The 21,734-nt window shown below is 40.4% G+C and overlaps 1 protein-coding gene across 4 annotated transcripts in view; it reads right to left on the minus strand.

Moving 5' to 3' along the window:
* Positions 1-850: 850 nt before the first annotated feature.
* The window catches only part of TEAD1 (TEA domain transcription factor 1), a 158,612-nt gene continuing 137,728 nt past the window's right edge, over positions 851-21,734 (minus strand). For all 4 annotated transcript variants that reach the window (XM_061999375.1, XM_061999374.1, XM_061999373.1 and 1 more), the window contains 4 exons: positions 19,253-19,426; positions 8,367-8,507; positions 6,832-6,984; positions 851-5,870 (listed from right to left, as the gene is read on the minus strand). In XM_061999375.1, the coding sequence (XP_061855359.1) occupies positions 5,757-5,870; positions 6,832-6,984; positions 8,367-8,507; positions 19,253-19,426 (582 nt within the window). In that variant the 3' untranslated portion in view covers positions 851-5,756. The remainder of the gene's footprint in view (positions 5,871-6,831; positions 6,985-8,366; positions 8,508-19,252; positions 19,427-21,734) is intronic.

Consider the following 21,734-nt stretch of genomic DNA (forward strand, 5'->3'; position numbering starts at 1 on the left):
TTTTCATGCTTTTGAAAGTTGCAGCCGACATAGACAAGACTGATGTAAGAGACTAAGATAAAGGCACAAGACACTTTCATTTTCTTTATTTTCAATCGATACTGTATGAATACAAAGTTTCTAGAAAGCTACAAAAATTCTACCACTTTATCAAGAAGGCATCAAAATGTGTCACTTTGCAAAGACATGAAAACACCTGCAGTAACCGACACAAAAATAGCATTTTTAGAGTGATGAAATAATTGCACTTAACTGTCATGGATATTAAAGTTATCACACATATGTACCGCCAAAGCTAGAATACATTTGTTTTTTACAAAGCACTTTATAAAAAAATTCTCTGCACACAAAACCTATAATTTTCATATTACTATCATACTAAAGATAAATTCACTTTAAAGCCAACACTTAAAACATTTTAAACAAAAAAAGGTACCAGTACCTACACACAGACAATAACAAATACAAGAATACTGTACTGCCAAGAGGTTTGACTGAAACTCCTTTTGAAAGCTTCTGCAAATATGTTAAGAAAACATTGGAGAACATTCACTTTTTTTTTTCAAAGAGCCTTCCCTCACTGTCTAACCTAGAGGTACTTTATCATCAAAAGGCAAGTTCTACATCAAAAGTTACCAGCAGCAGTACAATATTAAAGTAACCACTGACCATATATGAATATGCTTAAGTCACAAACCCATTTTATACACATTACACAAATAAACATAAAGTGAGAATTCCATTAAGTCATTTACAAATGTGAACAGATGCACATGGCAAAAAAAAACCCCAAAACAAAACCCCAACCTGTTTTACATAAAATGTACTGAAGAATTAAAGGCTATTCAGGTTTTCAATGTTATAAAATTCTTTTGTCTTTTTTTTTTTTCAGGCACATATTGTATTTTTTGTCTGCAGTCATGAGCCTGAATCAGAGGCCCATAAAACAAAGCAAAACCAAAACCACCTATTCTGTAAGGAGGTAACAGGGATCCATCTCCTTTTAGTCAACTGAGTGCATTTAAGGTTTAATTTACACACTAAAACTAATTACATGATCTCAGCAAGAATGACCTGAAAAGTTAAAAGATGAAGATGTCCAAAGTGTTTCTTGTACTTTGACTTATCCAGCCTCAATCTTTTTTTAGGGAGCTAAACGTCTCATTATGAAAGATAAGAGGGGAAAAAAGAGATCATCCTGAGAAAAGTGTAACACCAGACTCTGTTATGACCATCTGCTGCGTGCCCTCGTATGTGTGTCAGTCTGGGCCAAGTCAAAGGTAGACAAAAGGTTTCTCAGTATGACTGAGTGATCCAGGAAAACTGTTAAGGGGAACAGAAAGCAAGTACCTCCTAGGACTTGCAGTGGAAAAATAAATAGCTACAGATTAGTACGTCAAATGTTGTATCTGCCTTGAACTGGCCAGTTCCTGACATTCAACATTAATGTACACCCTTCATTATTTCCAATAGCCTATACTGTGGAGGTTTGAGCAGAAGCTACTGCCAAACTTACTGAGCTGTAGCTGCAGTAGAAAGGAAAAGTGAGAAACAGGCATAAGATCTGCAATTCCTTCAAAATAGTGGTGCAGTACCTAAACAAAATAATTTGGAATTCAAGTAAGTAAAACTACTTCTGTTAGTAGCAATTTTTAACAGCCCCAAATGGTACCGTTATGCTTATTTTAATGAGACAGAGGTGTAGTTTATCACAAATAATGACTAATACAGCTGAAAGGTTTGGTAACTGAAAAGATCTGCTCTACTTGTGGGGCGAAAGTGTCTTTGCCCTACCTCGGTCTCACTGACTTCAACAGGATTACTTGTCTTATAGAGAGGTAAGTGAGATTTAAACCTTGAAGGAATAACAAAAATAATATTTTAGAGACAGGGAGCTTGAATTATCACAATATTTACCACACAGTGTCACAATATTTCTATATATAAAAAGTTAATCTTAGTTTTCATCAAATACTTTAAAAATCAAGTTAAAATTGTATTCACAACTATATAATCCCTCTGACAGCTTTTGGTTTTGCTGATATTTGTTCTTTCTAATATCATTTTCTTAAAATCTGTCTCCTCTTCCCATCCATTTGAGTTGTAGCGTACAGTATGGCCCCCGTTCACAGAAGGTATCAAATACAGACACAATATCAAGAGGAGCAGTTTTTCTTTTTTTAACAAGACATCATCTGGGAGAAAACCAAAACAAAATAACCCTGTGTTTAGAATTGTGCTGGCCAGAGTTTCTCTAACAAACAGCACCTTCATCCGCAACGCTCACATTCGACACTTCATTGCTTAAACCCACCCAATTGCATTTACCCAACTATTTCGTTCTCTGGTTGAGTCTCGCTTGATGCATCTGACTTGCAGCATGCACAACTTTGTAAACAAAAATCTTTTGTCTAAACAAAAAAATCTTCACAGATACTCAAATATTGTTAGAGGAGAGCAATAAAGTCACATTTGTCCACTGTCTGAACTTCTGCAGTACATGGATCTGTCACCATGCAGATGCACGACTGGATGAAGAGAATACAAACGTGAACCACTTTCATTTTTATGTCACAGACAAATCAGTTGCTGGTTTGCAATGCTGTCAGAAACGGCAAACAGTAGGTTATTCTTCAGCAGGCTGATTGCTAGCAAAACGACTTTGCTATAAATGGTGCTGTTTTGTGAATGGAGGCCTGTAGATTCAACTTATTCCAATAAACCAAAGGCATTACGGTGATAACTAAATATTTTTGGTCTCTCTACAAATTGTCATTATTATGGCAGCACTTTTCTAAGCTGGAATTTCAAACCAAAGGCACTTTCATGCTAGAGTGCAGAAGAGTCACAATTAATTATTTGGTCATGAAATTTAAAAAGGCAGCATTTGTTAATATAATTCACTTTTCACGGAGAACTAAGAATCTGTAACCTTTCCTTTTGGTATAGGCATTTAACTGCGCAGTAACGGGACTGACTTGTACAGAAGGTCGGTTTAGACCAAGCGGTCAAAGAGCATTTCTCTGGGGAAAAAAAGTACAGATATTTTTTAACAATGGAACCAATTAATAAAACAATCTATAAAGTTCATGTTAGAGGCTAAAGGTATTTCTAATATAATGCTAAGGCACTGCATATTGTAATGCTTTGGCAGCTCTCAATTAAAAGGTTCCTACAAAAAACTTAACAGTAACAGGAGAAGTACTTCCAGCTTACAAAAGAGCTCACAGTTTACAGGCAGCCTGTTGGACTACACACCCCACACTGGACAGGTGAAGGATTAAGGCTTTTAAGAATTAACATATACAGGGTATGGATCATTTACAGAAGTGTAAGGAAAAGACAATGGAAGTAGTTTCCCTAATATTACATACGTGAACACCAATAAACATTGTGACTTTTTATACCCTATAGTTATGGCATATGTGGTGTGCCAGATTCTATCAAAAAGACGGTACCTGGTTTTGCAAATTGACTTACATACTTTATATGCCTCAGAGTGTTTGCTTGTTATTTAAAAAAACAAAAAAAATTAAAATCACCAAAACCACAATTCAAACCCTAAATAAAAGACAACTTTAGAACAAAATAAAACAGAAAAAAACAAAGTAGTTTTTGACTTGTAACACCAAGTGCTTAGAATAAAGGGCTACCGTTAGGCTGTTACAATGCAGTGCTTTTCCTGATGTGACTGTTAGTGTTAACAATGTGTGTTAAAAGAGACCTTACCATGGACATGTTTCTCTGTTCAGTTCACAGACCACAAACCGAAAGATCATCAGCTCTAATATCCATGAGCAGGTAACAGCTAGACATCACAGCAATCACCCACCCACCAGTGTCAGCTCAGAGGCATGCTAAGGAACTTCAGCAGTCACCCTTCCCCTTGCTGATATTTGTACCGTCTTACCTGAGTCCACCCTGGTGTTAAGTAAGAACATGGTCTGACACAGATGTACAGCAACCCACTACCTTGTCTGGGAAACAGAATATAAAATAAAAACAAAACTAGATTTTTGAAGACTGTGCCTGGGAGCAGTCTAGACTTAAATTGTGCATGGGCGCATATCGATAAAGGGCAGGGAGGCGGAACCTGCTAAATGTTAACTTCTCCCATCTGGGACTGCAAAAGACCTTCCCAAGAACACTCTGCTGATACCTTATGACTGATCTTTAAGGTGGCTTGTGCTTGGCGGGACAGCCCTCAGCCTTTCAGACAAATGTTTCACATGAGAACCTGCTGCTAGCCCGGCACCCGCCAAAACCACCGCTGCTCAGGCATCCGAGAGGAGTGCTGGGTGTGCAGCAGGAGAAAAGAAACCGAGCGACACTCTCTGGCATGGCCAGGAGGAGCGAGACTACTTCTCTCACATGTGTGTACCTCAGACAATCACTCACACCCACATCCATGGTTTGAATCCTTACAGTATTAAAATATCTCCAGCTGTACTTCATTTCCTGGAGTCTTCCCTGAATATATCAGAAGGATGAATACTACCACATCCAGACACGAGAGGACATCAGACCCCATGTGGTACGTACACGTCTGTTTTGTAGAAGGCCTTCGCCAGTCGGAACTGGAGCGACAACTGGGAGAGGTGTAAGAGCACCATGAGAAAGAGGAAAAGGAGAAAACAAAAAATCTCCGCTTTCCAGTCTTCTTTGCCTGACGTTGGTTGTGATTTTCTAGCGCCTCACAGATATTAAAGCTGCTGATCCTTTCGGAGGTGTCCGTATTCTTCTTTCAAACACCTTAGTGTTCTGCTTTCGGTGCACGAACCAGGCGATGCTGTCGCAGTGTCAGTTGTTTCCGTTCGTCTGCTCGTCTCAGAGTTGCAAGTTTTTCGCTTAACTTACGAGGAAACATAGTTGTCCATATAAAATATAACTACACACACAAGACTACATATAATGCAAGTCTAAATCTTCAGTATTTACCCACTTATTGCAAAATGAGCCATCTTTTTTCATTAAATAATCAAATTTTCATATTAGTACAATACAACTTTATACTCTTTTAAAATACACTAGATATGTTAGGGATAAGGGATGATGTTTTCTTTCTCTGCGATACCTGTTTGAAAGTTTAATGGATTAGAAGATTAGTTTTAGTGTTGAGAAAAAAATACAAAATTTGCCTAATTTTAGGACCTGTCTGTTTCTACCAGGCATTTCTTAAGGCTCTATTTTTCATTTGGTTTCAAACAGAAAAATGTTTCATTTTAAAAAATAATTTAGTGAATTACATTCGTCCATATCTTCCACCCTAATTAGTTACAAAGATAATTCTATAAAGATTATTAACTTTGCGTACTCATTTACAGTTATAGCTAAAGATTCATTTCAATTTCACTTGCATTGTAAAACAAGTATTTCATGTTGGAAAAAAAACCCAAAATAAATTCTTAGAAATGCTGTCAGTTTTTTCCCCATGGCAAATGCTCTGTCGTACATTTTTCTACCAGAATTAAAAATAGGCCTCCACAGACAGAGGCATTAGGTTCTTAAATACAGTCTTCCCAAAGAACTGTGGTTTACAAATTTGAAGAACACTTAAGTTTTAGAAATAATTTTTACAACTGTACCAGAATTTCACAGCTACAATTATATATGAACACATTAAAAATGACTTCACTAAAACAGGATTTAGAAAAATGTGGGTGAAAGTTGGGCCAGAGGCACTGCCACTTAGTGTTGAGGTTTACAGTCTGTGTTTTGATAAAGAAGTGAAATGAAGTGTATATATAAATAACTGCTCAGTCCTTTACAAGCCTGTAGATATGATGCTGTGCTCCATGTTCGCTGTTTGACACTTCAAATACACAAGCCATGCAGAGCAGGGTTTCTTGTGTATCCCTGTTTGTTACAACCTGTGTGAGGGGAAGAAGAGGCAGACAAGGTATTACACATTTGGAAGCACCGGGGCCAAACCAAGCGACGACGGCTTCATTTGGAGTACCTTGAGATGTGACCATGCAAAGTGTGTGGCCCCTCACTGGCCCTTTGGCAGTGTGGCCTGACCTCTGTGCCAGTGCTCGCACGCTGCACTCAAGCCTGTGCGTCCCTGCGGAGGGCACAGAGAGCCATCCCACCCTGGCTGCTTGCCCATGGGCCACCATCACCTGCTCTTGGCTCAGTCTTCCTCCACTCCTACCCAACATCAAAAGGGAAACCAGAGCAATTGTGGCACCTTATGCTTGTCTGCCAGAAGGCAGCTGGGCAGGAAGCAAGTGCCTCTGTTCTCGTGCCCTCCTCCTTCCCCACGCTGCCAGCCCCACAGTAGCTGTGGCACTGCGTGGCTCCCGGTAACTGGCTGAGGTGCCACTGCAAAGCCATAGCCAAAGCAAACTGGGGAACTGGATGGAACTGGCTTAGAGGCTACTATTCTTCACACTTTAGATCTGCTGGTGGGTGTACCCATTACTGCATGCTTTCCTGGCCCCAAAAAATAATTAACACCACTGACATTTGCAGCCTTACAACTGACATCTCAGTAACAGCACATTAGATCAATGGGATGGTTCAAAGTTACTGCCTCAGGCTCTCTACACACGCCAAACAGAGACTTGTATGAAAAAAAAAGAGAAGTAAGCTGAATTTTTGGAAACTATCAAAGACATTTTTTCATGTTCTCAGCCAGAGCAGCCTTTTCATCCTTAGCGTCCACAGAGCACCATTCCAAGAGTATTACTCTGAAGCCAACGGGATGATTTGTTTAGTAAGCAATGTGACTAAGGGTCTCTGAAACTGGTTCTAAATATCACAAGTTAAGCAAGCCATACAAAGCCTGAGAGGATTTTAGAAATGGAAAAATAAAAAGTGATTCCATACCAATAAAATTGTAAAATTTTCCAACACGCTGTTCATCATATATTTCTCTGGTAAATGCTTCAGCTTGTGTATGAAGTTGATCATATATTCACACATTGGAGAGCGATTTATTCTGTACACGAATCGGCCATTCTCAAACCTTGCATATTCAGTCTACAAAAAATTTTAAAAGAGGGCATTTAGAATAATTCCGAAATAGCAAAAAAAGGTGAATACTAAATCTGGTTTCTTCTTTCTTCATGTAGGCAGAAAAAAAAGAATGTGACTCTTGAACATGTGCGCACACACACACGCCTGTCCACTTGCCAACTTCCCGCTTGAGCTACATGCTGCCTTGCTAAAAATTCAAGGGCCCTTAATGTTAAGCTATTATGTCATTTCTTGTTCTCTAACCTGTGACTTAAAAAACTGATGAGGATTACACAAAGTAAGTCCAAGTCAAGTTAAAATGACTTAAGCAGAAAAATTTTCATGGCAAAATGTTTTCACAGCAGTTTTGAGGCTGCTGTCTGTAAAAGGCACGGCAAAAAGAAGCGTATATATTTCTGCAGAAATATACACATACAAACATAGCTATATTCTTGCATGATTTCTTATGGAATTTATGAATTACAGAAAGATGCAAGACTACAGTTGGAAGAAAACTAGACTGATCTAGATGGTAGGGGCTCACAAGCAGCTACAGGAGGGTAAGGCTGTGACTGAATTCCTGCTGCCCATCAACCAGTTGGTCAGATGAGCATCTTCGTGGTATGGGGTTTTTTTTGACTTTCTCTAAGCTTGGAATGGTGGAAATAATGGAATACTTTTGTAGAGTCATGATGCACAGAAAATATACTTGGTATAAGAAGGACATGAACAGTGACCAGGACATCTGTAAAGGCTCAACCTGCAGCTCTAGGCTTAAATTCCTGTACAAAAGCTGTATTGCAGATAACAAATGTGGGGCTCAGTACACAGAATACAACCTAAATAGCTACAGTACCATTGTACAATAAACCAAATAGCTACCTGACCATGCTATACAGTTCTGTGCTTAGAAAAGGTAAAGGCCCCTGCATGTTAGGATAATGTGCAGCTTTGTATTCCAAAGCTGCTGACTTGAGGAAAGTGTCCCTTTCTGTGAGTCAAGTAAGATAAAACAAGCTTGAGTATAGATAAAACATAGCACATCATCCATCCATGGCTTTAAAATTGGCTGGCCAAGTGTTTGGAAATGGAAGCAAAAGCATTGTTGCTTCATCTCTTTTCTGCCAGGTGATGGAGGAGGTGGCTCTGATGTCAGCTGCAGGTTCCCCACTGAAGGGTGCCACATACTGGGGGGAGAAGGGTCTCCAAAGCGACAGGCAACTATAGTGTCACCATTCACACAATGATCTTAAATGAACTCAAACACCGTGGGGAAGAAAAATACTCTTTCAGTAAGGATTAGAGCAGGGAAAAGCCAGATGAGTGCAAAGTAAAGCCAAGACAGAGAAATACTAAATTGGAAGGGAACCAAAGGATCATCCTACATTTTCCCTCACAACACCCACCTCTACTTTTTCTACTACTTGTTTTCCAAATGAGCAGACTTTGGTGGAACAGGTGATTGTCATGTTTTCTGAGCTCTCGTACTGACTAGTGACTCCATAAAATGCTCCTGTATCATCTTGAATGTTGCAGTTTAAGTCAGCCTGTTGGGAAAAAGTAATAGATGTTGAAGATTTTACTTTTCATTTGACAATGTCAGTAACATAGGCTGTAATTAGCTCACCGTTCTTCTCAGAACTAAGGGAGACAACAGTGACTGTGGAAAAAGGCTGATGGAGAAGTACCTGCCTAATCATTGCAGTAAAATCTTTAGGGAAGAGGCAATTTCTTCAAACTTTAAACAATGAAAGACAACCCAGTATTTCTCTGGGCTACAGGTGATGTTCTGGTCTGGCAGACAGCTGATGAAGTCCCTGGAGCAAAGGGAATGATCACCTGCAAGGAAACTGGTTCTAGAGCTGACTCCTCTGGAGGGAACTTGCGCCATGGCCTTGAATCCAACCGAGCCATCCCGCTCCTGAGGGGACAGAGTTCACTTTCTCTTCCTTTCTTAAAGCAACAAAATCCTCATGGTAGACAGCTGTGCAACATGGGAATCCATCTCTGATAAGACTGTCCAGCCATCTGGCTCTGATTCAGCAAAGCACTAGACTTCTCAGACCTGTATCACATAGCTCATGGGCTTTGCGTGAGCCATGAGCGCACTGAGCTGTGCCCAGGGCATCAAGAAAATACTGCTGGAAGCATCTGATTTCCTTCAGTATTTCTCTGCAGCCTGAATAACTGTCCAGCTGCCTCTGATATCTAGCAACACGGACTGAGACTTGCAGGATCAAGTGAGGAACAGTGCTACCTTTAATTATTTACATCCAAATCCAAGTCCTGTGCACAGCATGAGTAATTTGGCTACAAAAAACCTGCACAGGGCACATGCTGAATTCAGCCTCCCTTGGCCTGCAGCAGCACTGAAGCTGCTCTGCCACTGTGCTCTTTGTCATCATGAATCCACCTTCAAAAGCCCTCAACTTAAAAGAGCACTAATATGGAAACAAGCAGAGTCTAGAGAGATACCCACAGCTGGAATTGTTGATTCAGGCTTTAGCTCTGCTGGCATCTTTGGTGCTCAGAGAGAGTTCTGTTTTTATGTGGAAGTAGCGGATCAGCTGCTGGAGCATAACATCTAAGAATCACCTGGATTTTTTAGCTTAATCTGAGATGAGCATTTAAGCAGAGAAATGCAGTTTTGCAGCTGTTTCACTTGCAAGTCTAATTCTGCTTGGTTTATTTCTAATATAGAAATATAACAAAAAAATTTTGACAAGATACCTTCATATCTATTTTGAGGTTTTTTAAGACCCAGTTTTACAGGTACGTTTATTTGCTAGTCAATGTGGAACATTTACAATCCTGCCTTCACTACAGTTCAGGTCATTTGTAACTGCTATTTAATTTTTAACTAGGCAATAACTCATTAATTCTACTTAGTGTCTACAGTCCTTATTTGTGGTACAACATTCTGAGGCAATATGCTGATACTAGTACATACTGAGGTAGTTTGTGGTATGGAGAAGACATAGGTCTAGGATTACTTCAGGCTGGCTTTGGTAAATTAGTCCGTGGAGATGTCTCCTGAGGTTTACACACAGTAACACAAACAGCCCTATAGTCACGTATTTTGCATAAAAGAAAGAAATCCTATCACTATTACACCTTGTTTCTTGCACAGGTTTTGCATGAGGTCAGTAGTTAATGTTTAATGTACATCTGAAGTTGTGTGTTCACAGTGAGCTGTAAAAAATTGTTCCGAGCTAATAGTAAATAAGCAATTTGCCATCACAGCTGGCTTGCAATGGAAACATGACAAACATCTAAACATGACAAACCGTAGCAGCATCAGCCATGAAACAGCTGCTCCATTGGAATTTCTGAAGAACAAGGATTTCTGATAAAGCAGTTGCATTGTTGTAAATAATAACAACAGTAATCTCTTAAAAGTAGTTATTCCTGCTGCTCCCACAGTTACAGTTTTAGTAGCAAAGTATCAAAACATTTTCTTTTTTTCCTTTCAGATACAGGCAAAATATTTAAAACATTATAACTAAAATGCTCCTCATAATTTCATGTTTCCAAGAGTCAACCACATAGATATTTTAAGGTCACATTTTAAGCTGTGATAACAACTGTTTATAGAGTTAAAAAACTCTCCTTTTTTTCTTCTGCCTTCTGATTTTGAAGCCCACTGAAAAAACCCACATTATTGTTGTATTTACATGCTGACATTTAACCTGGAAAAGGAATGCATATGACCATCTGGCACCCTGTTGATCACTCCCATAGCTCTTCCAACTCTTGCTGAAATCACTAGGAGTTCTGTGTACACACAAAACACAGGCTGGGGCCCAGATGTTTGACTGGAGAACACTTGAAATTATCATTCATGATTAACTCTCATGCAATCACGACATTGTTGCAAAAGTCCTATAATGATAATACAGATGTGAATTATCTTTATTTGCCCTTTGATTTTTTTTTCTTTGAGTTTACCACACATTAAAGGTGTTTTCAAGGAAGGACAGGGTTTTCCCACTAAACAACAATTTTCATGTTCAACTAATTACAGACTACTGAGAGCTGAAGCATTAAGATTCCTGCAAAAAGTGTAACATCAACATAAAAAAGTTGGCAATGGCAAATACTCTTAAATGAAGGCTTCACCAAAGCCTCTTTAATACTGAAAGAATTTTGCCTGTTCTCACATACTAGGGAAAAAAAAAATCTTTCCCCTCAGTCTGGGCTAAACCTTTTTCACTGGAGGCCGAGTACGTGAACACTCAGGAAGAGCGTGTATCATTGCAAAGAAGGGATGGTTACATCAAGGAAGTATTTGAACCAGGTGTTGAAAGCTTTGTTCCACGCTGAATACTTTTAGAGAAGAAGGAAGGACTATTGCTGCTGGTGAAATACAAAACTTAGGTTAAAAAATGACGGTGAAAGGCTTGCTAATTACATAATTACAGCTTACATAGTATGAGCTTCATCTAAACATACATTCCTGAAAGAAAAATTGTCTTCCTGGAACTGCAAAAGCAGCTCAAAATTAAAATTTTAATTAAAATTTAATTTTAAGTTTTGTTCCCCGACTCCCCCCCAAGGTTGTGAGACTACCCAAAAAAATTTAGAACTGCTGTGCCTAAAGTGGGCCGTGCTGTGGCTGGGAGAGATGCAGATGTAGCTGTGAGAAGGAACAAGGTGATGTGTGATCCCAGTATTAAGTTTTAGCGGGCTACTTAGTATTGATTCCAGTTTTCGTGTCTACATTCTAGAAAGGATGTTGGAAAATTGGAAAGTGTTCAGAAAAGAGTTACAAGAATGATTTCAGGTCTGGAAAACATCCTTTGTAGTGAATGACTAATGAAACTCCATCTACTTACTTTTTCCAAGGGAAGTTTTTCCACAACTTTGTCATAGCCTGCAAGTTGCTACATGGGGAAGAGTCTTCTGATAGATTAAATCTTGCAGAAAAGGACATTAAAAGACAGAAAGCTAAAGCTGTGCAAAAGCTAAATGAAAAACAAGGCAGAGGCTGGTAAATGAAATGCTGGCATAATTTTCAAATGTGGTGGAATCAGCATTACTTGGGGTCTTTTTTAACCAAACTAAAGATGTAACTACAGGGCTGTTTAGTTCAGGAAGGTTTATTGTCCAGTGGCAGACATTACTTAGTGAGGTTCACTGCCTGTGTTACAGAAGAGGCAAGACTAGATGACTATAATAGCAAAATTGAAATATATGAATTTATCTTATTAACCTCAATTAACCCTCTTCTTATAATTTCCTTTTTCAATGACTCCTGGTGAAAAACGTAACAACACTGAAGCTTCTAGAGCACTGTGCTTGCAGTCTCTCATGCTGCAGCCTGCTTTGTCTCATTATTTCCTTGGTACTCTGTCTCTAGCTGCTCTCTTGCATTTCAGATTCAGATTGCAAGACTTTCTGGGCTGTAAACCCACTTTCCCTTCTGTACAGCTTCTCATGAAAGTGTGATTTGACCCATGGCTCCAGGAATTAGGGTTGGTGAGCACTACTGCAGCATACACAGATAAACAATCTTTTGAATGAGATGATTTCACATATTATGGCATTTCAAATATGATGGTATGTTCACGTGTGATGAATAGGAGTCCAATTACTTATCAAATTTTAAAATACAAGATCAATACATTTTAGGAAAAAAATCCCTAACAACTTCAAACCACAAACAGATTTTTTTTTTGCTTTCAAGAGAAAAACCAATTTGGATTTATTTCTAAGAATTATACTAGCTGAATGTGTTTGGAGGCAGGAGAGGCACTCAGCTTTCTGGCACCCTGTCTACAGTGGTTATGTAAGAGCATGATTAATTCATTAATAAAGCATAGCTTGTCAATGGGTAGCACTGAAAATATTACATATTAAGAGCACCAAGTGTTTCACATACTGCATGGAGAAGGCTCTGCCAGCATGCCAGAGCAAGCACCAAAACACAATCTGGCCACAACCAAAATGAAGAGTAAAATTAAATGAAAAAACCCTTCTCCTTCGCTTCAAGAAGAGCTCTCAGGCTCCGTGCTAAAGGCGGGGGACAAAGGGTAGAGCGCTTGTGTAATAACAGCTTTGGCAACAGAAAAGTAATGTGGCAAAAATTGCTGAAAAGAGTCTAAATCCTTCCTGCTGGGTAGAAGGAAAACATCACCTGCTGGAAACAGTGGGATTTGGGGAGGGCCAGAACAACTTACACTGGCATTCAATAGTTAACATTAAGCACGTCAGGTCACTTATTAACAACATCTCGGCTGTAACAACTGCTGACTGTGGAGAGGTGTGTTACTCCTATGACTGCACTGTGCCTCCCCACCTCCTCTCCAAAGAGTGATCAAAGAGCAGAGATTCCAACCCATGAAGCATTTTTTTTTCCAAGGGGAGCATCTGGGTGGTTGGCACATTTCTCTGCGTGCTGCCCTGCGGCACAGGAACCGCGTCCAGGGCTGCCACATGGTCGGGCTGCTGAGGGACAGGCCGAGCGGCTCCGGCCTCCCAGCTGCTCGAGCCTTGGTGCTCATTAGCCACCTCCAAGCACTTAGGCCCTCACGTCAATCTGTGGAAGGGTCCTCCACGAGCCCCACGTGAGCTCCCTGAGCTGAGAGGGTTGTGATGGGGAAAAGAAAATGGATGGCTGCTTTCTTCCGTATCTAATTTGTTTTGCATACATTTGCATGCTGGCCACACAGCCATTCACATCACGGATCCCAATTGTGAGTTGCGGATCATTTGCCAGTCAGAGCTGGTGAGTGAGTGTGCATGTGTGCCTGTGTGTGGAGGGAAATCCAAGATGCTAGATGATGCAATATAAATTACATGTAAAAATAGAAGGGAAAAAAAAAAGGCAGTAGCCACAATTATGCGTGTGAATGAAGGGCACAAAGAATCTCTGCACCTTGTAAGACGGCTGGAGGCACATGGGGAGAAATTCAGGAGGGGGTGGGAGGAGACCACAGGCACAAGCCATTTCTGAACACTGATTACATGGGTAAATTGTTTGTTCCAGTGTATTACAAAGAGAAGGAGCATTATTTTTCATGCCACAGCTGTTTTGAATAAGAATAGGAATAAACTTAACTATCCTCCTCATGTTACTTACCACTAATTATGGCATATATTTACATCTATAAAACAGTGAAATTTTGGGGAACATAATTTAATGCCCCTTTATTGTGTAGATTCCTTTATTTCTATCCCACATTTGAATTTCAAAAATGTTTAGGACTTCAAAGCATCTTTAAAAGCTTGCCCTAATTATAATATGCATTACTTTCTAAAACTCCTAGTTTGCATTGCAGATTCCTGCAAATAGAGGCATTCATTTTAAACATCAATTAATATCATCCATGCATCTTCAGATGAGTTTGGGTCTTTATTTCAGAGTTGCACTGAGCTCCTACTAAGCTTTCTTCAGTTTGAAGAATAGTTCAAGCTACTGCAAACATTAAAATTAAGCCACTGGATCAGATCACCAGAAAGCATGATATCTCAGTATTAATACATATCAGCTGTTTTTTCCCTCTGTCACTAGTCAGAAAACATCCCTTCTTTCAGATGTATTTGCTTCCCATATCTGCTCCTGTCACTGCAGAAGTCAGAATTCAGGTTGACATGAAATGTTCGGCAGTGTCAGAGACATAAAATCCAGGGCCACATTATTGAAGATGTGCTTACACCATCACTGAGCATCCCAAGGGAGGCACAGGCCCACTACATGATACTGCAGGTTACAGAGGAAAGGCATGCCAAAAGAGAATCCCTGCCTCAGAACGTGTAACTGCGGTTGAGAGAAAACACGAGAGAGAAGAATTGAAATAACTAGACAAACCAGAATCATTCAGTCTAGGCTGCAGTGGACAGCTATGTGCTGCCGAGTTATGGTTAAAGGCGCTCCCAGTAGTGAAAAGTGTTTGCAGATGAACTAGCCCTAAGACAAGGGCAAGTCAGAGGCCTGGCAAAGCTAGCAGGGGCCCAAAGAGAGATGCAGATGCCTAGAGAATTTCCCCTTGCTGAAGGCAAAGGAGACGTACGTCATTGTAAGAGCAGAGTCAAAATGAAGTTAGAGACTGAGGTATCGCAAGCAGGATGGTGCACCTAAGCAGCATTCAGAGAAATGTTTGATCTGCAGATATTCTGCAGACTCGTTGGAATTCCTCATCAGTGTTCTAGGAAATAACTTTCACATTTATTTTAGAACACTTATTTGTGTTTTCATTTGATATCTCTCTAATCTCCATTTTTGTACCACTGTCACATACACTTCCTATGACATATTATTAGTATGCTGCTCCCTAATTTACTCATTCTACTGAATGCACAACAAAACAAGTAAAGCTCCTTCTATGACTGTTAAAGCCTGGCTCTGGAGTGACTGCCTTGAACTGGGAAGTCACTCTAATCAAGGAGCAAGAAAAGGACCAAGAAATTTCTTGGTAAAAGAACAAGTCTCTGCCTTTTATCTCTCCTCACTGTTAGGATGGAAGAGGCCCACAAGTGTGACGTCCAGATGTGTCGCCAGGACTGAAGCCAGAAGCTCATGCATTCCCAGAGTCAGGCTGTATTTCACAGGAGATACAATCTGCATGAACCAATAAACCTCTGGAAAGCAAAGCAACACTTTGCTTTGTACTCCATACCTGTGATGCTTTGTAAAGTCAACTCTGCAATTACCAAATGTCTTCTTGCAAGATCCCAGACCCTTCCCTCCCACTTTTTATCTTTATCACAGGGAAAACCATGCTGCTGAGAAGCCTCAAGCAGAACTAAATGGGAAAAAGCAAGGGTAGCACTCTTTGCAGCTTACCAGAGCTAAGCCACTTTCTGCCTTAGTCATCCTCAATGCGAGCACTCATCTGTCATCTTCCTGTTTCCCATCTTTCCTTTCCACACTAAATTTACTGTCTATACAAAATACCCTTTGTGCTGTCTCTAGCAACATGCTGACTTCTCTTTAAATCTGTTTATGCTCTCACCATCCCTTCCAGCATCAAATCCTTGCTTTCAAGCTTCCAAATGCCACAACACCCATCTGTTTTCCTTCTCTGGTTTCCCTTAACTTCTTGTACTCACAGCCCCTGGTTTTTCTTTTGTTGATTCTCCTTGCAGTGCTTTCTCACCTGCACTTACTTACCCAACACAAATTCATGTTCCTCTTTTACTTATGTTACAGTAAAATTCCACCAAAATGTGGACTATCACTGGACACTGATCATAGGATGCATCAGCTTACAGTACTGAGCCGACTATTGATGGCTAAATGATTAAGAAAGGATGGGAAGGGGGATGATAAAAAGAGAGCGGATACAGATTCTGTAGTAGATACTTATTTGAAAGGAAGGGAATACAAAAATTAATCTATATTCATATTCATAAAACCATAGAATTGTAGGTGTTAGAAGGGACCTCTAGAAATCATCCAGTCCAATCCCCTGCTAAATCCCCATTCTGTGTGACTTGATCGAGTCACACAGAAATGCATCCAGATGACTTTGAACACCTTCAGAGGGGACTCCACAACCTCCCTGGGCAGTGTGTGCAAAGACTCCCTCATCCTTACAGTATTAATTTATATTAATTTATATTAAGAAACTTGAAGTTACTAATAGTGTCAAAAGGATTGTCAGCAACCTTTGTGAGCTTTACACTGGTAATATATGAATGTTAAGAACAGTTTATCAACATTCTCCATAAAAATAGGAACAGTGTCCTTTTTCTGAAGAACTGACCTATTGAGGTCAAAGAAATTAAGAACGGTGAACTTACAGTTTAGGACCTAATCCTCATGACTAATTACACAGCCATCTTCTGGTTTTCCTATACATATTTCTAGCTGAGAGTCACTCGTGTAAAGTTTACTCCTAAAAGGGCATTCATCATGACTCTTGCTACATCTAAAACACTGCCCTGGCACACTTTCCCTCTGCCTCACTCAATAAGGGAGAAAATCCACTGGGCTATTTTAAAGTCGTGGCTCAGGAGGGCATTCTCATCACATTTCTAATGTGTAAGTTAGAAGGTTGTTAGCACTGCACGGTTTTTAATCTCTAAGTTAATACAACACAAAATTGCATTAAAAGTCTGTTATGTTGGAAGCCACAGTGAGGTTAGGAAATGTTGGACTGAAGTTGCCTGCACATCCTGACTGCTGGGCTGCATCACCACACAGTCTTTAGCTACATACATGGCTGCACACTGGCCCTCTGAGTGTCTACACAATATTTCTTTGTCTTCATTATTCAGTGAGGTCCAGTCCCTATTTTGTGCACATTGATCAAAACCTGTTATAAACATAGAATTGTTGATTTTAGAAAGGGTTTCTTCATGGCATTATCTTTATCCTTTAAAAACAGCCACAAGTTTGATTTCTCAGTGGCCACTTGAGGTGAAGGGATGGTATTATCCCCATATTACAGATAGGGAACTGAGTCAAGAGTGTTAAAGGTGTGCACTGCTTGTAGAGATCAAGCAGAGAGGGCTAGCGCTTGAATTTTCAAACTCATGATTACAACACAGACCTTAATGATCCAAAGAAGATCTCTTACTGGCTTTAGAAACATCTCTGAGCACTCAGCACATCTGAAAATCAGTTTCCACACTGAGGAAAAGCAGAATATATATCAATGACTGCATCACAAGTCTCTGCTGCTTCCCTGTTGAACAAAGTCCAAGGCTTGTCATTCTCTGTGGGAACTGAGAACAGGCAAGTGAGGAGATATTCATTTTGCCAGTGGGATTCACAAGTATTTATTATGCAAAGTGGACTGGTGAGATGTATAGTCTGCAGTTCAAGTTTTTAGTGCTCACAGATCCTTAAACTCCAAGCTTTATTTCTCTGCAGTCAGATTTCTTCTGCCTTTATGCTTGTCCTGTTCCTACCTCTCACACTCACAAGCTGTGTGCCTTCACCTCTTCTATTTCCCTGCAGGTTCCTAATCTCAAATGCTCCCTCTTCCTACTACCTCCCTTACTGACCTTACATTCTCACCTGCCTTTTTCCAGGCTCCTGGTTCCTGCTGTGTTTCAGCTTCCAGTTCTCTGTGGCCTCCTGTTGACCACCTCTTTTCTCAGCTGACGCTCAAATACCTGGTCTACAGCTCCCACGTCCAGTTTTAAGCCCTGTGAATTTCTCAACAGATTTCTTCTGCAGTCTAGCACAGCTCCTGCTCGGTGGTTTATCTTGTTTACATCCAGATTTGAGAAAAGACAGTCTCCCTCATTCCTACTTTCCAGTTCCAAATCTGGTGCCAAAGAAACTCTTGGCAAGATACGAAGTCTGAGGTATGCACAAGGTGGAGAGTATTTCAGGTCACGAAGATAAATTGAAAGCAATAAACACCAGGAAATTCGATCACAAGCAGTGATTCCAGATCAACCTTCTCTGGTTTTGGACTCAACATGTCTATCCTGTAATTAAATCATGGGTATGCCTCTTTCACTGAGTTTTAAAAGACATTTTTTTAATGTTTAGATGATAAGTGTTGCTATGAATTGAGACATACCACAAAAAAATACCCCAACAAATGAATGAGTAGAAAAACCTTTAGTATAAACATAGGGTTTGATGATCCTTTTGAATGAATCTTTAGTGTTGCTAACATGAGATTTTGCAAATAAAGTGTGAAAAATCTGATGGAATTTATCACTGAAGAAAAATCAGTGATTAAAAAACAATCAACGAAATTTTTCATAACTAGATCAACACACAACCTGTCAGTCTTCCATTCAAATTACTTTTTCACTCTTGCTCACAACTGTTACAAACAGATGTAACTTTTGGAGAACAATTCCCTGACTGACTAACAAAAAGGCAAGGGGAAAAGCAGATGTCCTCTAGCAACCAAAAACTGTTTAAGAAAAACCCCTGGAACCTTTCCAAGCTCACAGTCACCCTGCTGCACAGTCGGTTCAGATCTTGCTCGGTCCTGTCTGCCTTGTTGTGGCTGGATTGCATGACTGAGACTTGCACTGGTTGCATGTGGTGAGAGTTCAGCATCTGAAACACCCAAGTGTAGTCTCCATTGTTGCAGCTCCCCATGGCTGGGGATGGGGAGATGGAGGTTCCACATTCCCAGCCCAGGCCTCACCCTCGTGCTCTGGCCCCACAGCTCTGACAGCAAAGCTGGGGCAGCATCTGCCTTTGTGTGTCCCCTGCCTGCAACACAAGCCTGCTGCGCAGCTGTCAACAAGAGGGGCTGTGGGCCAGCGTCCTACCTGAAGGATGTACAGCTTTGTGCTTTACAAGTGCCCCTAAGGGTGCTAAATACTCAACACAGGCTTTATCGACAAGAGAGGTTCTCCATGTCTTACTCACCCAGAATTTTACGAGGAAGAAAGCGTTTTGGGGCCCCTTCCCAAACAGTTCCTTTAGGCCGCCCTTCTTTTCAGGAAATTTGTCATAAATCTGACGAATGTCCACGGATTCAAGCAACGGGTCACTGTAAGAATGGTTAGCGTGTCCAATGTGTACGAAGAGGTGTTTATTGTACTGCAAGAAAGAAACAGGAAAATCAGTGCTGTACAAAAAGAACAGAGGTTTATTGTGGCACGAGGCTGAGGGTGTTCCTGTGGAGGGGAGTGCGCTTTGATGGATTAAATGACTCACATGTTACTCTTGGGACTATGATTTTCTGCAGTATGATTTGCATGAGGAACTTTAGCAATTCTGCTGTAGTCCCTTGTGAACAAGGGTCAACATCAAAAAACATGTGTCCTTACTGCAAACCACAAAACATGGCCATCTTCAAGGGAGTAATTTACACTGAAAGAGTCAGCAGCAGCATGGTGATAAAGAGCCCTTCACAGAGCATAGTAAGATGAATATGCTCATGAGGAAAGCCTATTTCTTCCTCTCTAAACCATGCCTTTTCATGTCCCATGTCCTCAGAGGCTGAATTTCTGCTAGTGCCACGGTGCCCACAGTGCCTCCTGTTTGTCTGTTAAAAAAATCAAAACTCCACCAATAGCATACAATAATTGTGCTCAACTAAAAGAGATGGAAAGTACAAAACAAAAAGGCCACTTAATCTATGTTGCTGTTACTATAGAAGTGATCCTCATCATATGTCCCGCAGTATTTTGACCCATGTAATATTAAAGAGCCAAATTTTTACAACTTCCCTCAGGAGCTAGCTCTACAGATGACCATCTCTGCCAAAACACATTCAGCTTCAATTTCCTATTTCTTAACTTCATCCCATTGCACCTCATTATAATCACGGGGATCACCTCAGCAACCCTGTTCCTGGCTAGGGGAAATCCCTGGCCCAGTAAAGCAGCCCCTTATGAGACCAATATGGTCTTTTAGGGACTGCCATTTCTCCAAGATAAGAGCACCTTTCAGCACCCGAAATGAAAGCGAAAGGACAAACCCCAAAGACCCTCTGCCAGTCAATCAGTAGCTCACAGTGTCATGTGAGCAGAGTGAAGGAGCTCAAGAGTGGCAGGATTAAATATTGGGGGTTTTAACCATGCAAATCACAAAACACTTTGCTAACTCAAGTAAAGTAAAACTGATATGCAGTCAATGAACACTAAAAAATCCCGTCATACTGAACAGATGCTGTAGATAAGAGGCAATTCCCAAAAGCTAAGTACAAATAAAATATTTAAAATCCTAAAGCAGACCTCATTTAAGCTACTTTGTTTACAATATACCTGCTGAACGAACAAATTGAAATGACAAGCCTAAATTAATTGGACATCCACTCAGAGCCTTCCTTTGGTGTGAGCAGTGCCTTCCCTAGCAGATGTCCAAAACTCTGGGGAAAAGGAAATGGACTAGCTAGATTTCTGCACTTTGAAAATTAAACTGAAATCCATTTAAAAATTGTCTAGCACAGTGAAATCTGAATTTAGAATCAAGGAACATTCATCTATGTATGGGCACAAAAATGAGACAGGGTCTGTGCTTTTTACAGAGCTGTATTTCTTTTTTGATTCTGTGGAAGGACAAAGGAAAGTGTAACACTTTATTAAGGTGTTTGCACAATCAAGTCCAAGTCTGAGAGCACTGCTTCCACAGATTTTCCTTGCAGTCCTCTTTCAAAATAATGCCATCCCAGCTTCTTCTGTGCACAAGTGGAAAACTGACTTAGCCTTTAGCTAGTGTAGGTGTAGTCCAAAAAGAGGCAGAGCTGATCCAAAAAAGCCATTTCTACCTTGAAGAGGAAAACAGACATAGCAGAAAAGTAAACGGGTGGTTGGAAAGTTGAATGCATGTGTGCAAGAGTGAGTGTGCCCATGACCACGTGCCAGGTAGGCCTCACCCAAGCACTGGTTTAGCTTATGTGCTGAACATTTACACACGACATATGAAAGCATTGCACTGATTGGCAACCAGGAGTGTCTACCATAACAGTGTCCACAGTCAGATTTGGCACGTCACTTTACCCAGCAGTGTCAAACACAGACTAAGTAGACATTTTAAAATGACAAAACAAACAAAACAAAACAAAAAACCCTCAAAGTAATGTGAGAAAGCACCATGTCTCCAAATGCTGACACAATTTTTGACACTGTTGTCACATATTTAGCTTGCAGTACTGTGAGTAAATAGCTAAAGCTCATGCTGAACAATTATGCATCTTGTTCACTACTGAAAAACTAAGACCTCAGTAAAATCTATCTGGGGACTACCAGGAATGCAAGAAAGGGACTCTAGAAACCTGTTCCTGATGCTTTTCTAAGCTACCAGGGTGAAGTGTGAGAGGACAGAGCACAGGCTGGGTCACGGGACACGGCTACAATGGGAGACTATCTGTGGTCAGGCAAACATCTCCATTTCTTGAAGAGAA

The sequence above is a fragment of the Colius striatus genome, chromosome 7, assembly GCF_028858725.1.
Source record: "Colius striatus isolate bColStr4 chromosome 7, bColStr4.1.hap1, whole genome shotgun sequence".
Classification (NCBI taxonomy): Eukaryota; Metazoa; Chordata; class Aves; order Coliiformes; family Coliidae; genus Colius; species Colius striatus.